The sequence below is a fragment of the Sus scrofa genome, chromosome 5 (genome assembly GCF_000003025.6).
Source record: "Sus scrofa isolate TJ Tabasco breed Duroc chromosome 5, Sscrofa11.1, whole genome shotgun sequence".
Taxonomy (NCBI): Eukaryota; Metazoa; Chordata; class Mammalia; order Artiodactyla; family Suidae; genus Sus; species Sus scrofa.
Window position 1 is genome coordinate 6,847,880 of NC_010447.5, and position 15,877 is coordinate 6,863,756.

General features: G+C 44.7%; 1 protein-coding gene across 3 annotated transcripts in view; it reads right to left on the bottom strand.

The window, feature by feature from the left end:
* The window catches only part of MEI1 (meiotic double-stranded break formation protein 1), an 84,643-nt gene that overhangs the window by 61,923 nt on the left and 6,843 nt on the right, over positions 1-15,877 (bottom strand). For all 3 annotated transcript variants that reach the window (XM_021091442.1, XM_021091441.1, XM_021091443.1), the window contains exons 5-12: positions 15,377-15,482; positions 14,226-14,429; positions 12,397-12,527; positions 7,939-8,053; positions 6,723-6,839; positions 5,542-5,641; positions 5,280-5,414; positions 235-349 (exon numbers count right to left, since the gene is read on the bottom strand). In XM_021091442.1, the coding sequence (XP_020947101.1) occupies positions 235-349; positions 5,280-5,414; positions 5,542-5,641; positions 6,723-6,839; positions 7,939-8,053; positions 12,397-12,527; positions 14,226-14,429; positions 15,377-15,482 (1,023 nt within the window). The remainder of the gene's footprint in view (positions 1-234; positions 350-5,279; positions 5,415-5,541; positions 5,642-6,722; positions 6,840-7,938; positions 8,054-12,396; positions 12,528-14,225; positions 14,430-15,376; positions 15,483-15,877) is intronic.

Sequence of the window (15,877 nt, forward strand, 5' to 3'; positions counted from 1 at the left end):
TCACTTGTGATGGAACATGATGGAGGATAATGTGAGAAAAAGAATATATATATATATGTGTGTGTGTGACTGGGTCACTTTGCTGTACAGTAGAAACTGACAGAACACGGTAAATCAACTATAATGGAAAAATAAAAATCATAAAAATAAAATAATAAAGGTAATGCAATAGACTATCCTCTAAAAAGTTACTACAGCATATCCTCTAGAAGGCGCAGGCTGCAGTGCACTGACCGTGGGTCTCCAGTTCAGTGGGGTCTGGGAAAAATCTGCACACCGGCTCAGCATGGCTTCGAGCAAGGCCTGCAATTCCTTGTACAGCACAGGTAGGGCACTCTGATGGTCCTTCCTGCATCCAGAGAGAAAAAGGCAGGCTTATGGTGAGGTAAGGGACTCCAAGACACCCTCGGGTTCTCAGGCAACTGGGGAGGTGCATGTGGTGGATCAGAACACAGGTCTAGGATCTGATCTGATAAAAATCCTTGCTCCAACACTTATCTAGCTGCATGGCTTCGCGCACATTCCTCATCCTCTCCAGCCCTCAGGTTCCTCATCTAGTAAATGAAAGTTACTAGTACTCTCCTCACAGAATTATTCTAAGGATCAAATTGGATAATGTACGCCAAGCACTCAGCACGATGCTGACTAGAGAGTAAGTCCTCATAAGTGACCGCTAGGACTGTTATTACTGTTATTAAGGATACAGAGGGTTTTCTGAGAAAGTACTGTCTAGAACAGAAGGTGCATCAAGATGCGCATATGGCCACTGTTCTCAAATACGTGAGAAGCTCTCTTGGGGAAGAGATACCAAATTTGCTTTGTTACATTGATGAGGAAAACCAAGATCATTAGGTAAATACTATAGGGACCCAGATTGCATTTCCGTGATATAAGGAAGAATTTTCTAAGAATCAAAACTCTACAGAGGTAGAGAGAGCTGTCTAGGAGGAAGCGAGTTCCCCATTCTTGGAGATTCTTTTTTTTTTTTTTTTTTTTTTTTTTTTTGTCTTTTTTGTCTTTTTTTTTTGTTGTTGTTGGTGTTATTGTTGCTATTTCTTGGGCTGCTCCCGCGGCATATGGAGGTTCCCAGGCTAGGGGTTGAATCGGAGCTGTAGCCACCGGCCGACACCAGAGCCACAGCAATGCGGGATCCGAGCCGCATCTGCAACCTACACCACAGCTCATGGCAACGCCGGATCGTTAACCCACTGAGCAAGGGCAGGGACCGAACCCGCAACCTCATGGTTCCTAGTCGGATTCGTTAACCACTGCGCCACGACGGGAACTCCCATTCTTGGAGATTCTAAGAAACTGGAGATTACTTTTGGAGAGTCAATCATTATGAGTGTGGAGTAAATGTGGAAAACAAGACTTAGGGTCCATTTGAACCCTCATATTCTAAGACTCAGAGGAGGCAAGAGTCATCAGTGAATCCAGTTGTGAGCTCCAAGAGGCCAGGAACCAGTTCTGCCTTTCCACTTTACCTAAACAGATCTAGATGCACTGTAAATTGATGCTGAATAAAAAAGATGTTGGAGTTCCCTGGTGGCTCAGTGCATTAAAGATCTGGTGTTGTCACTGGCTGTGGCTCAAGCCAAGGCTGTGGTGCTGGTTCCATCCCTGGTCTGGGAATTTATATATGCCGTGGGCATGGCCAAAAAAAGAAAAAAGAAAAAAAGATGTTGAATGTATGACTACTTGACAGGGTAGAGTCCACTGTATTGATTTCCTAGAAATGCTATGATAAATGTCACAAACTGTGTGGTTTAAAACAACAGACATTTATCTTCTCATGTTCTGGGGCCTAGAAGTCTGAAATCAAGGTGCTGGCTCCCTCCTAAAGCTCAGGGAAGAATCCTGCCTTGCCCCTTAGCCTCTGGCGGTTGCCTGCAATCCTTGTCATTCCTTGACTTGTAGCTGCATCATCCCAATCTCTACCTCTGTGTCTGTGTTCAAATCCCCCTCTCTTTCTAAGAGCAACAGCCACTGGATTTAGGAGCCCACACTCTTATGGCCTCATCTTAACTCAGTGACATCTACAAAGGCCCTATTTCCAAACAAGGTCACATTCACAGGTTAGGAGCAGGCATAATTTCAGAGGGATGCTTATTCAACCCAGTGCAGAAGAAGACACTTAAGTTAACGCTTATCTCTGGGCCCTTCTGGAACACTGAGAGCCATCGACTGGGCCTTCTAAGAGGCACTCAATTAATTGCATACAGTGAAGGCATATTTTTTCCTTTCCCTCTTCATTTCTGGAAGCTCCAACTTTCTATCCTACTTTGATTGTCAAGCTCTGGTTCTACCATCTTTAAATTCTTTCAGCATGTCTCACTCCTCATTCCCCTTCTGGTTATGCTTCCCAGAGACCCTCTGGAATACTCCATCTCGGAGAGACCAGCTCAGTAAACATTCTGGGAAATTAAAGTCAAAAGTAAAATCATCTAGATTAATAACGAGCCCCCTTATCCATTACTCTCCACAATTCTGTCCCAGCCAGCTTCCTGGCTTATTCACGTACCACTCCCCTCATACAACCTGCTGGCCAGACTGGCTACTGTACCCTCAGTAGTCCCTAAACTTTCCCACCCACGTGTTTTGGCCAACCCCAGTCCTTCCACAAATCTAAATCTCTCTCATCGCTCATAGCACAGCTTAATACTACCTCCTGCCTGAAAGGTGCTACCGGTCTCTAACACCGACCTCCAACCTCTGGAGAGTCATCCAGCTCTGCATGGGAACTTCTGATTGACTCTTGCTCTCACTCTGTGCCTTTGTCACCCTCTAGGTTTACTTAGCTCACCCTCCTTGGGATTCATGCCCCAGATTCAGAGATTCAAGTCCGGGAAAGGATAAAGAGGGAAAAGAGACAAACTGAAGCCATTATAATGTAAATGTTATCTTTGTTTCAATTTTTAGAAGCAATCTACAGCTAAATGACAAAGACTTATTAAATATGGTTACAGAGGAGACTATAAATGTTAACAACTTTTATAATATAAATTAAAGGTACAAAATTAAAGGTATAGCTGATACTGAGAAGGGAAAGGAAGAGCTGGGGTGAGATACAGCTTCAAGTTGAGGGAACAAGAAATACAAGAATATTAAGTACATCAAGTAAAAAGTAAGTTATTTAAAAGTTTGAGGATGGGTGTTCCTCTCATGGCTCAGCAGTTAGCAAACCTGACCAGCATCCATGAGGACACAGGTTCAATCTCTGGCCTCGCTCAGTGGATTAAGGACTGGTGTGGCCGTGAGATGTGGTGTAGGTTGAAGATGTGGCTCAAATCCTGAGTTTTCTGGCTGTTGTGTAGGCCGGCAACTATAGCTCCGACTGGACCCCTAGCCTGGGAACCTCCATATTCCATGGGTGCAGCCCTAAAAAGACCAAAAAAAAAAAAAAAAGACTAAAAGTTTTAAGACATAAAATACTAACTAGCAGAAATGGAAAGGAAATATAGAGAACACAAAATAATGTGAGTTAAGTCTTGGTCTTTCTTACTGGCAAGTCAATGAATAATATTAAATTGACAAATAAAGAAACAGCATTATAGGAGTTCCCGTCGTGGCACAGTGGTTAACGAATCCGACTAGGAACCATGAGGTTGAGGGTTCGGTCCCTGCCCTTGCTCAGTGGGTTAACGATCCGGCGTTGCCATGAGCTGTGGTGTAGGTTGCAGATGCGGCTCGGATCCCGCGTTGCTGTGGCTCTGGTGTAGGCCGGTGGCTACAGCTCCGATTCAACCCCTAGCCTGGGAACCTCCATATGCCGCGGGAGCGGCCCAAAAAAATAGCCAAAAAAAAAAAAAAAAAAAAAAACCCAGCATTATAAACATACTGTTTAGATTTAGGGAGCTAGATCAGGCAGTGGGGATAGGGGACTGTTCCTTTTCATTATAAACTTTCTGCATATTTTATTATCCTTTAAATATATTATTTTGTTAGATTTTTGAATGGGAAAACATGGAAATAAGCAAAATTTTCTATGCAAATAAATTCGAGTTTCCTCCCTTAGTTTTTATAAGATATCAAGCATCTTACTAAGAAATGACTTCCCATCTTGACCCTAGGATCGCTTAGTCTCATCATCTATTTTAACATCCTTCATTTTTCTTTCCCACGCTTGTGGCATGTAGAAGTTCCCAGGCCAGGGACTGAACCTGCGCCACAGCAGTGACAACAGCAGATCCTTAACCTGCTACACCATGAAAGAACCCCACATCCTCCACTTTTACACTGACTATCTATTAGGACAAGGTATATAGCAGTAAAAAAAAAAAAAAATCTCTTGGAGATTATATTGTATAGTGGGAGAGACACAAAACACATGAATAAACTAGAACTGTCAAGTGTTTGTTAGGTACCATAACAGCCAAATGGGTCAGTTAAGGAAGGACACTGTGAATAAGACCTGAATGATGGCAAGAGGCCAGTCATGTAAAGATTTAAGGGAAGGATATTTTAAGCAGAAGGAAAAGTTAGTAGAAAGGAAGTGGGGGGAAAGTGTGGACTAAAACAAATGAGTAAATTTTTAAAAATTACATCCACAAAATAAATACAGAACAAAATCCTGTTTAAAAAAACATGCAGGAGTTCCCGCTTGATGCAATGAGAAGGTCAGTGTCTCTGGGGCACTGGGATGCAGGTTCAACTTCCAGCCTGGCACAGTGGGTTAAGGATCTGGCATTGTCACGTCAGTGGCTCACGTCACGGCTGTGGCTCAGGTTTGAGCCCTAGCCCAGGAATTTCCACATGCTGCAAGCACAGCTTTAAAAAAAAAAAAAAATGCAGGGAATTGGAGACAACGCTTCCAAAATAAAAATTAAAAAGCAGAGGAATTCTCTGGTGGCTCAGCAGGTTAAGGATCCAGTGTTGTCACTGCTGTGGCTTGGGTCACTGTTGTGGTACAGGTTCAATCCCTGGCTAGGAACTTGCATGCTGTGGCCAAAAAAAAGAAAAAAGAAAGCAGAAATAAAATGTTCAATAGTAGAGCTGAAAGGTTATAAAGTCAAGAAAATCTCCCCAGAAACTAGTATCTAATGACAAAAAGGATGAAAACTGTCAGAAAACAAAGAAAATTAGATAACCAATCCAGGATGCCCAACACCTGAATGGCAATTCCAGAGAGAAAGAACAGAGTAAATGGAGTAGTAGAAAGAAGAAAATCCAATGAAATTGCCCTGACCTAAAGGACAAGTATCCCCTGGAAGTTGCTCTCGCCTTGACAGGCCCTCAGGTACACGCAGAGGTAGAAGGTTCAGCCTGTCTGGGTCTCTCACCTCAGAAAGGCAGAAGTGGCCCTCACTGCCTCAGCAGCCACCTCCAGCACAGGACTGCTCAGTGCCTCTTGGAGGGCACGGCCAGCATCTCTGCACATGGCTGAGCTTGTGAACAGTTTGATCTCCTCCGGCTGCCTGAGAAATCGTAAACAAGGAATGAGTGTGTCAACTCCTACCACTGACCCCAGAAGGAATAAATGCTTCGCTTCTTTCTTTCCTCTGTTTGTCCCCTACAGGCCTGAAGCTCCACCACTTCACTCACCGGGTCAAAATCTCGGCAAAGAGCAGCAGCCCCTGCTTGTGCAGCTCGGTGTTGTTCATCCTCAGGCTCCCGTGTAGGCTCCTCACCACCGACTCAATCCCTACCTCAAAGTGACACGGCAGAGGCCGCAGATCAGTGCTTGGTAGTTTCCTCACTGCCTTCCCAGGAGAGGTGAGAGGCTCTATTTGCTGGCAGCCCTCTTGGAGCGGTCCTGACAAAACTGAGCTGCTGGGATGGGACTCTGAGATCTTTTGAAGGCAGGCCCTTATCTGATTCATCTCTACCTCCCAGACTCAGCACAAACCACAGCACAGGCCCGGGCACTCCAAGTGTTTAGGCAATGCCTACTGCCTAAGCTGCACCTTCTCCACTAGACACACTCCTGTTCCTCCTCAAAGAATCGGGTCAGAGCTCTACTCCTCCAGGAAGGCTTCCCTGATCCAGTCAGGCAGAACTATGGGCCTCCCCTGAGCTCCTACACCTCTTGTAACCTCTTCTCTAGTGGAGCCCTAATCAGCTTGTTTATCTCTCTCTCCCCTTCCAGAAGACAGAGACCAGGTTTATGTATCTCTAAATCTCCAGATCTCAGCCTGGTGTCTGGCATAAAATAAGAACAATGAATATAAAATGAATGACTGAAGTGTGCCCAGTCTAAAAATCTAGATGTGGAGTTCCCATCGTGAAGCAGCGGAAACGAATCTGACTAGGATCCATGAGGACGCAGGTTCGATCCCTGGCCTCGCTCAGTGGGTTAAGGATGGGGCATTGCCATGAGCTGTGGTGCAGGTCACAGACACGGCTGGAATCCTGTGTTGCTGTGATTGTGGTGTAGGCCGGTGGCTACAGCTCCAATTTGACCCTTAGCCTGGGAACCTCCATATGCTGCGTGTGCGGCCTTAAAAAGGTAAAAAAAAAAATTTGAAAAGGTGCAACAGGAATTAATGTAAGTGGCTAACAGGGGTACCCTTCTCTTGCTAAACACATATACTTCTGCCAATCAGTGAAGAGCTGAACTGTTTGCATATCACTGCTTGCATGTGGAATCTGGTAATGAGTTTGGCCTGATGGAAATGACTCCTCCGAGTTGCAGGTGAGCTCCCCCCCCAATCACTACTGCTGCTGCCTAACTTCGAGGTGCTGTCCACCTGGGCTAGAGCTAGCACAGAACCCGCACTACCCACCGTACACTGTGTGGCACTTGGAAAAGAAGAGCGGCTCTTCTGCCAGGAGTATCAGGCAGTTGTAGCTGGACCAAACGAGCACTTCACTGGAAGAGGAAAGATGCTCAAAGAGGAACTCTGGCCAAGGAGAAGCGGGGAAACCATCAGTGACAGCTGTGTGATGATGAGCCCTTAACTAACGCTATGGCCTTGGATTTACTAGCATCACACCTGTCACTTCATTTGTTCATACATCATCTCCATGAGACACGATCTTTAATTCACAGATAAATCTAGGAAATGCCCTCAGGCTAAGGATCTAGCCTCATTTTTTTTTTAACCCCATCTTTTAAAAAGATGGGGCAACTGAAACCCAGAGAGAGGTATGGTTGGTGGTAGAGGCAGGCTGGAACTCAGGCCCTCCAATTTTCAGACTAGGCAGCTGCACGATGCAGAGAAAAGAGGTTTTAGAGCCAGAGAGCCTTGATTTTGTATTCCTTCTCTACCAATGACTTGTCTTTTAAAACCAGTTATTTCTATTTTCTGATCTTCAATTTCCCTCTTCATAAAATAGCAAAGACAAGGACCTAAATATGGCAACATTTACAATGCATCTCAGGGCATATGTCCTGGTTCATAATAAGCATTTGAGAAAGAGTAGTTTATCTTGCCTCCCTGGTCCACAGGTCTTTCCACCACCCCACACTAGTTGTTTATTCCTAGATGGTCTATTTAATAACAAATAGAGTAACAAATTCCTCAAGGTCATATCAGAAATATGTAGCAAGGGGATTTAGAGTTTAAGAGGCCCACTTCCTAGAGTCACCAATGCATCCCTCCAGTATGCATACCAAAGAATCCCCAGAAGTTCCTGTCATGGCGAAGTGGTTAATGCATCCGAGTACGAACCATGAGGTTTCGGGATCGATCCCTGGCCTTGCTCAGTGGGTTAAGGATATGGCATTGCCGTGAGCTGTGGTGTAGGTTGCAGTTACGGCTTGGATCCTGCGTTGCTGTGGCTCTGGTGTAGGCCTGTGGCTATGGCTCCGATTAGACCCCTAGACCCCTAGCCTGGGAACTCCATGTGCCAGGGGAGCACCCCTAGAAAAGGCAAAAAGACAAAAAACAAAACACCCCACCAGAACTGCTGCTGCTGCTGCTGCTGCTGCTGCTACTCCAGGGCATCTAGTCAGAATTCTGGGGTCCTCAGAGGAGAAAGTTAGAAGGGACCTCCTACCTGGGATGTCAGCATGGAGGAAAGCCGGGGCATGCTTCGCTGGGGAGTGGACCAGCACTGCGGTTATACAGTGGGCACTGGCCACCTGCAGAGTCTCATCTCTGGAGAGAAGAAGCTGGAGAAACAGGTCGCAAAATGTGCCACAGTCACACCACTGACGGGACCAGAGGCAGGTAGCCTGAGCACCCTCAGGACAGAAGCCTGATTCGTCTCTGAATCCCTCCCACACTACTGGTGCCAGGCACAAGGACGGCGCTCAGGGAAAGCAGCTAAGGATTATGGAAAGATGCTATGAACAGCAGCAGGCGAGAAAGAACAAAAAAACACAACAGCACTCAAAGAACTCTAAAACCGTCACGAGGGCTCAGATCTTCATCATGAAAATATTTCTGCAGCCCTCATCTGGTTTTGATGTTTACAACTGGCCTGGGACATAACAAGGGATGGTTCTACAATGTGTTTTGCTTCACAGAATGTGCAGAAAAGAGTTAACATTGCAGGCCTGAGACGATCACCCTTGGAAAAGCCTGCCTGCAAGGCTGGCCACTCACTGGGTTTGAGATGTTAAATTTCAGGAGGGCTCTCAACACTCCCAGGACTGCAAAGACTGGCTCACTCTGACTAGACCATGTGCATGAACAGTGCAGTTTATGCCCAACATCTGCTTTCTTTCTGGGAATCAGGAATCTGGGCATGTGTTAGGCAGAGGTTGCCTACATGGTTGCCAGCTCCAAATAAAAACTTTAGGCACTGAGATTCTAACGAGCTTCCCTGCTACGCAGCATTTCACATGTGTTGTCGCCGTTCATGGCTGGAGGAATGAAGTGCATCTGGTGTGACTCCACCAGGAGAGAACTCTTGGAAGCTTGTGCCTGCTTTTCCCCAGACCTCACCCCATACTACTTTTCCCTTTGCTGCTTTTGCTTTGTATTCTTTTCCTGTAATAAATCATAGCAGTGACTATAACTATACACTGAATTCTGTGAGTCTTCCTAGTGAATCACTGAGCCTAGGAGTTGTCTCGGGGACCCTTAACACACAGAGGAAGGAATTAAAGTTCATTGAGGTCGGGTTACTTGTGCCAGGCCACAGCTAATAAGTGGCAAAGCGAAGACTGACTCAGGTCACATCCAAACATAGGAGTCTTCCCACAACTGAGATGCTTCCCTCATCAAAATTTTAAATCAAGTAACTCCTCTATTCGAAATACTTAAATGCATTTCTATTGCACTCTGAATAACACCCAAACTCTTAGTGGACACCATAGCTATTAGGCGTTCCTATAACATTCAGACATCAAGGAAAGAGTTAACCGCAATCACAGATTTTAAGTGAGGTAGAAACTGGACTTCTAGGGGAAAATAATGAGTAGAACATATATGGCAAGACAAAGGAGAGTGTGCCTGGTTTTAGAGCTTCAAAGGAAAAGCACCGAGTCACACAAGTCTGATAGAGGTGCCTGAGGACTACGAGCTTAAACCTATCTCAGTCATGTCAGACTTTAAAACAGACACATAAGCAGACGTTCCGTGGTATGTAAAGGCGTTTCCAGACATTAACCTTTAAGTTGTTCTCTTAGGAAATGACATGTATTCAGACATGTCTTTTGATATAAGGGAAACCATTATTTTATGTACCACTAAGAAAAAGAGCTATAATTAAACGATGACACATCATTGATGGTAAAATGTCTCCCAGTTTCAGAGCTGTTAATGTGTTTAAAAAAAAAAAAAGCACCTTTTAAAAATATTTACCCATTAAGCAAAACGATGATTCTTGATTTAAATTGCATGTCCTGGGAGTCCCCACTGTAGCTGTAGCACAGAGGATTAAGAATTCGAATGCAAATGCAGTAGCTCAGGTTTGATGCCCAGCCCAGCACAGTGGGTTAAAAGAATTCAGCATTGCTGCATGCAGCTGCAGTGTAGGTCACAGCTACAACTTGGATTCAATCCTTGGCCCAGGAACTTCCATCCATATGCCAGAGGTGCAGCCATATAAGTAAATAAATAAATAACATGCATATTCCTTATCAGTAAGAAAGAAACAATCTAACCCTATTTTTCCATCGTAAACAAAATTAAGTGTGGAAATCTATTTTTTTTTTAAATCCTTGTTACTCAGGAGTTCCCGTTATGGCTCAGTAGTAATGGACCAAACTAGTAATCATGAGGGCATGGGTTCGATCCCTGGCCTTATTCAGTGGGTAAAGGATCCAGCATTGCCATGAGCTGTGGCGTAGGTCAAAGATGTGGCTCGGATCTGGCATTGATGTGGCTGTAGTGTAGGCCAGAAACTCCAGCTCAGATTCAACCCCTAGCCTGGGAACATCCATATGCTGCGGGTTCAACCCTAAAAAGACAAAAAAGACCAAAAAAAAAAAAATCCCCCCAAAACCCTAATTACTCATTATGACCTATTTGGATGTGCATGACTTTCCCTGCTTAATCTCTAGCTTATCTGGGGCCACTTCACTCCCCCTCCCACCCCACTGGCCTCCATCAAGCACTTCCCTTCCTCTGGTTTACTTGTTCGTCCCCCTGCCTGAAATGCTTTTCTGCCCACTCTTCATATCACTAGCTAACTCTACTTGTTTTCAGCTTCATTGAGACATAATCAATCACTGATTCACTTTAATTCTCCAAGCATCAGCTCTAATGTCAATCCTTCAGGGAGCCCAAGACTGACCACTCAAACTACAGATGGTGTCCTCCGATACCATCTCATCTCCTCTATATTTTCTTTACAGCACTTAACAAATCTATAATTATTTTGCTTGTTCATCTACCTGTTTATTATCTGCCTTCCCCAAGTAGATGTGCAATGGCAAGAAACCAGTCTATTTACATACCATGGAAATCCCAACGCCTAACAGGGAGTGACATGTCACACTAGTGCTCAGTATGTGTTTGACCAAATCAATGAGTCAACATTTCAACAGCAAGAACACAAACATTGGCAATATATTTCCAGGGACCTGAATTTTGGGAGAATAAGTTGATTATCAGCCAAAAGCAAAAAAAAAAAAAAAAAAAAAAAAAAATAGTATTAGACTCTGACCAAAAAAAAAAAAAAAGTTAGAATGGAGGTAGAAGGACACAGGCTGGTCTTATCTTTAAAATTTTGATATTCTGTTCATGAATTTTTTGCACTAACTTTTTTTAAAATGCTGCATTAAAATATTACTTACCTTGAATGTTGAGTTTGTTAGCACCCCCTCAGATTTTGCACCCAAGGCAAGTGCCTCACTTGCCTCACCCTAGTCCCAATCTTGCTGGTTCCTATAGCAAGTTAAATGCTAATCATCCAAAATGGCCCATGGGGGAAAAAAAAAAAATGGCCCATGGAAGAACAGTCTCCACATATGGATGGAGGATGGGACCCCTAAACCAAGACTCCTCACTCTTCAAACCTCTCTCCCTAGGGAAGCACACTCTAATCTCTGTCCCTGCCCTGGTGTACTGTGAGGACACAAGACCTTGTGCTCCTGCTGAGCCCAGAATCAGTGTTCTAACCGGATGCCATCATGGACTCCAGGAAAGCAGCAATGAAGGCAACATAGAAAAAAAATAACCCAACATGAGATTTTGTGGTTCAGAGACACAGGACTTGCTCTTCAAAGTTCACAACCCCTGCGTGGACCACTCCAGAAGCATCCCAGGGAGACAAGGAGGAGCAGTCTGCTCCAGCTTTTTAACACCTACCTGGCCTATCCCCAACTGTCCCTTTCCCATTTCTGACCAGGGCTCCTCCTCCTTTCCACAGAAAGAGTTCCACAGTCTGGTCAATGAATGACATTCCTGTTACCAGATGACAGTAAGTAGCTCTGCCAAGCCCTGTGCTGAGCACTGCAGAGATAGACAGCCAGACACCTGTCCTGCCCCTAAAAAGCTCCCAGCCAATCCACCACAATACAGTGAGCTAAGCTCTGTGAGAGAAGCACATTCTGCCTAAAGGATCCAGGTGACAGAGGAGCTGTGAGAGGCCTCCTGAAGTCAGACTTTAAAGTCAGGCTTTAAAGGCAAAGGGGAAGAAGGCCTGCACAGGCACAGAGACCGGATACCCCGGCACAGGCAGGCCCAGGGAGGAGCTGCATATGGCTGGAGCACTGTGTTGTGGGGCGGAAGAGACAGGCAAGTAAGGCTGAAGGGATATGCCGGGTCCAGAAAAAGAGGGCCCTGGGTACCGAGCTAAAAAGCTTGAGTTTTATCCCTCAAACAGCTTGTTCCTCTTGCTGCATGTGTTGTCCATTCTTAGACAACCCAGATGTGAAGAGGAAGATACAAATACAAGGATTCGTGACTGAAAGAAAACCAACTTTTGAGTCTTCTAATACCATAATGTTTTGGCCAGTAAGAAAACACTGGATAGAAGGGGTGGTGGATGAAGAAAAGGCCCAAGAGGCACTTAGGATCCCTTGTCATTGAACCCAGAGACCATGAATCACAAGACTACTACTTTTTTGAGCACCAGCGGCAGTGAGGTCTCTCCTGGTGGCCCCTCAGCACTCTCAGTACTTTCCGCCAGCGCAGACTTGCTCATGATCATGGACACAAAGAGATCATACTTCAGCAGCTGCCTCAGCAAACCTAGAAGACAAAGCGGTTGGCAAGTGAGACAGAGGCGCACGAGCACCAGAATAGGCCCAAGCTGGCTCCTCCAGACAACCCCTAGAAACCTAATATTTTTTTCAGATAGTTTGTTGTTAGTGTATAGAAACACGACTGATTTTGTATCCTACATTTTTACTAAATTCATTTATTAGTTGTAATAGGTTTTTAGTGTAGATTTTAGGGTTCTCTATATATAAGGTAATGTCATCTACAAACAGACAATTTTACTTCTTCCTGATTTTGCTGTCCTTTTTGTCTTTCTTAGAGCCACACCCGCGGCATATGGAAGTTCCCGGGCTACGGATCTAATCAGAGCTACAGCTGCCAGCCTACGCCACAGCCACAGCAACACAGGATCCAAGCTACATCTGCAACCCACACCACAGCTCATTGCAACACCGGATCCTTAACCTACTGAGCGAGGCCAGGGATCGAACCTGCATCCTTATGGTTCCTAGTCAGATTCATTTCCACTGCACCACGACGGGAACTCCCCTTTGATTTTGCTGTCTTTTTTCAAAAATTTACTACTTTAACAATTTTATTTATTTATTTTATTTTTTTATTTTTAGGGCCACACCTGTGGTATATGAGTCCCCAGGCTCAGGGTTGAATTGTAGCTGTAGCTGCTGGCCTATAGCATAGTCACAGCAAAGCTGGATCCAAGCTGCTTCTGCAACCTACACTGCAACTTTTGGCAACAATGAATCCTTAACCCACTGAGCAAGGCCAGGGATCAAACCCACACCCTCATGGATACTAGTCAGGTTCTTAACCTGTTGAGTCACAATGGGAATTCCTATTTTGATGTCTTTTATTCCTTTTTCTTGCTTAATTATTCTGGCTAGGCCTTCTAGTACTACGCTGAGTAGAATCTCTTCTTTTTCTTTGCAATCTCCATGACAGCAAGTACCACAATGAACGAACTGTCCACATCTGTCCTCCACATTGGACTATGAACGCCCTCGGATTAGAGCTTGGGTCTGATCATCTTTAGGACCCTAGGGCCCAGCCCAAAGCCTGGCTCAGAATGAACACCCTCTGTGTGAGGCTAAACTGTTCATAATAGAACTCTTGGCCCAAAGTGTGAAAAGAAATTACTGTTACCACAGACTATGCTTTTCCCTGTAGCACCTACTCTGGAACAGGTCATCACCCAGTCACCACAATGCCCATTTGTTCTATCCAAAATGTGAAAACTCCCTGCTCAAAAGCATTTAATAGATCTTGTGTAATTATGTAAGGATGTAAGAGGAGAAGAGGCTGAAAGGGTACACCGAGCCTCAAATAACATAGAAACCTGGGCTTCACACTGAGGCCAGCGGGAGGCATAGATGATTTTCCAAATAGGAAACTGACAACATGTGAGTTATACAGTGTGGAGATTAATTTGGCAGCAAGTACAGGATTCACCAGGGCAGGCAGTAAAGACCAGAGGCAAAAAAAAAAAAAATTGCTGTCCCACTGTTTTTCTTCTTCTCCTTCCAAAAGAGATGTTCTTAAGATGTCACACAAATATTAGTGCATGTTTTCAGTCTGTGCCTCTTATATCCCAAACCCCTGGCTTCTATCCTCTGCAAAGCAGCAAACCTCCCTACCAGTAGAGAGGCAACACCTCCAATCCTAAAACAAAATCCCAAAAGCCTTCTCTTTCTCTGCAGTTCCATGTCTTACCTAGGCAATTGATCTGTAGCTCCTTTGACTGGGCACCATGCATCGTGGAAAGAAAGACAGGACACAGCTTCTCTCGGAAATGGCCCAAAAGCATCTCAGCTGCAACTGGTGAGGAGTACAGCTTCCCATAGAGGTAGCAGACAGAAGCCTGGACCCCCTCATTAGGGTACACTAAACCTCTCAATAGATGTTCCATGAGGTCACCTATCCAGAAAATCAAGGGGTCAGGGGAATCTCATATTATCAACTGCTATATGAAACTCCAAACCATTGCCCTGAATGGGTTGATGAGAGTAATCCCCTATACACCCCTCTATATGATTTCTGGGGGCTTAATCAAAAGGGAAAACCAAGGCTTAGAGAAGTAAAGCAATTTACCCTTGAATAAATCCTCTGTGAGATATTTATTTGTATTTTATTGATAGAAAAAAGTGCTTCTAGGGAGTTCTTATTGTGGCTCAGTGGATTAAGAACCTGACATGGTGTCCATGAGGATGCAGGTTCAACTCCTGGCCTCACTCTGTGGGTTAAGGATCCAGGGTTGCCACAAGCTGCCATGTAGGTCACAAATATGGCTGGGATCTGGTGTTGCTGTGGTTGTGGCATAGGCCTGGAGCTGCAGCTCTGATTCAATCCTTAGCCTGGGAACTTCCATGTGCTGCAGGTGTAGTCATAAAAAGAAAAAAAAAAAGGTTTCTATATTTTAGAATTAATTACTCCTCCCACCAAAAAGGAAGGCTCATGTAGGTGCTTAATTCTGTGTTAAAATAATGAATAGCAGGAGTTCCCTGGTGTCCCAGCAGGTTAAGGATCCAGTGCTGTCACTGCTGTGGCTCTTGCTGCTGCTGTGACACAGGTTTGATCCCTGGCCCAGGGACTTCCACATGCCATGGATGCAGCCAAATTTTCTTTTAATAATTAGATAAAATAAAATAATGAATAGAAATAGCCAAGACTAGAGTTGAAAAACACTTTTTTTTTCCCCAATTGGCCAACATAGAGCATATTTTGCAGATGGGGAAACTAAAGCCTACAAAAGGAAAGTAACGACTTCCCAGGTGTACACAGTGAATGGACCACCCAGATAGAAGTGTGATCAAAGCCGGTTGAAAGGGCAGTGGCAGCTCTTGCCCAGAGGTTCATTCACTCACTGTGCTCCATCACAAGCTTGTCTGCCAGAGCAGGGATGGCATCCACCAACTTGCCGAGGAGGGTCAGGGTGGCCAGGCTGCCTCGCATGGAGGGCATGTTACATAGCTACAGAAAGTGAACACATTCTGCTCTACAAATCAGCATCAGGACAGATTTCCCACCAAAATTCATCCTGTCCTATCCACACCGAAGCCTGTACTGCACGTCTTTCACCACAATCAGTAATCAGCCTCTTTAGCTAAGTGTCAGTCTCCCCTACTGAACCTGGAAGCTCTGGAAGAAAAGGACTGAGTCAGATTCCTCTCAGAGTCCTCAGTACCTAGCTCAGTACATGTTCTGTTAAACTAAATTAAAATCAGGATATTGCCTTGTACGGAGCCAGAAACTGGGAGGTGAAAGTTGAGAACATCATCAAGATTGAATTCTAGTTCACTACAAAAAAATTCTTATTCTTATCATTATTATAGCTACTAATATTCTATTTGTCGGGCACCATACTT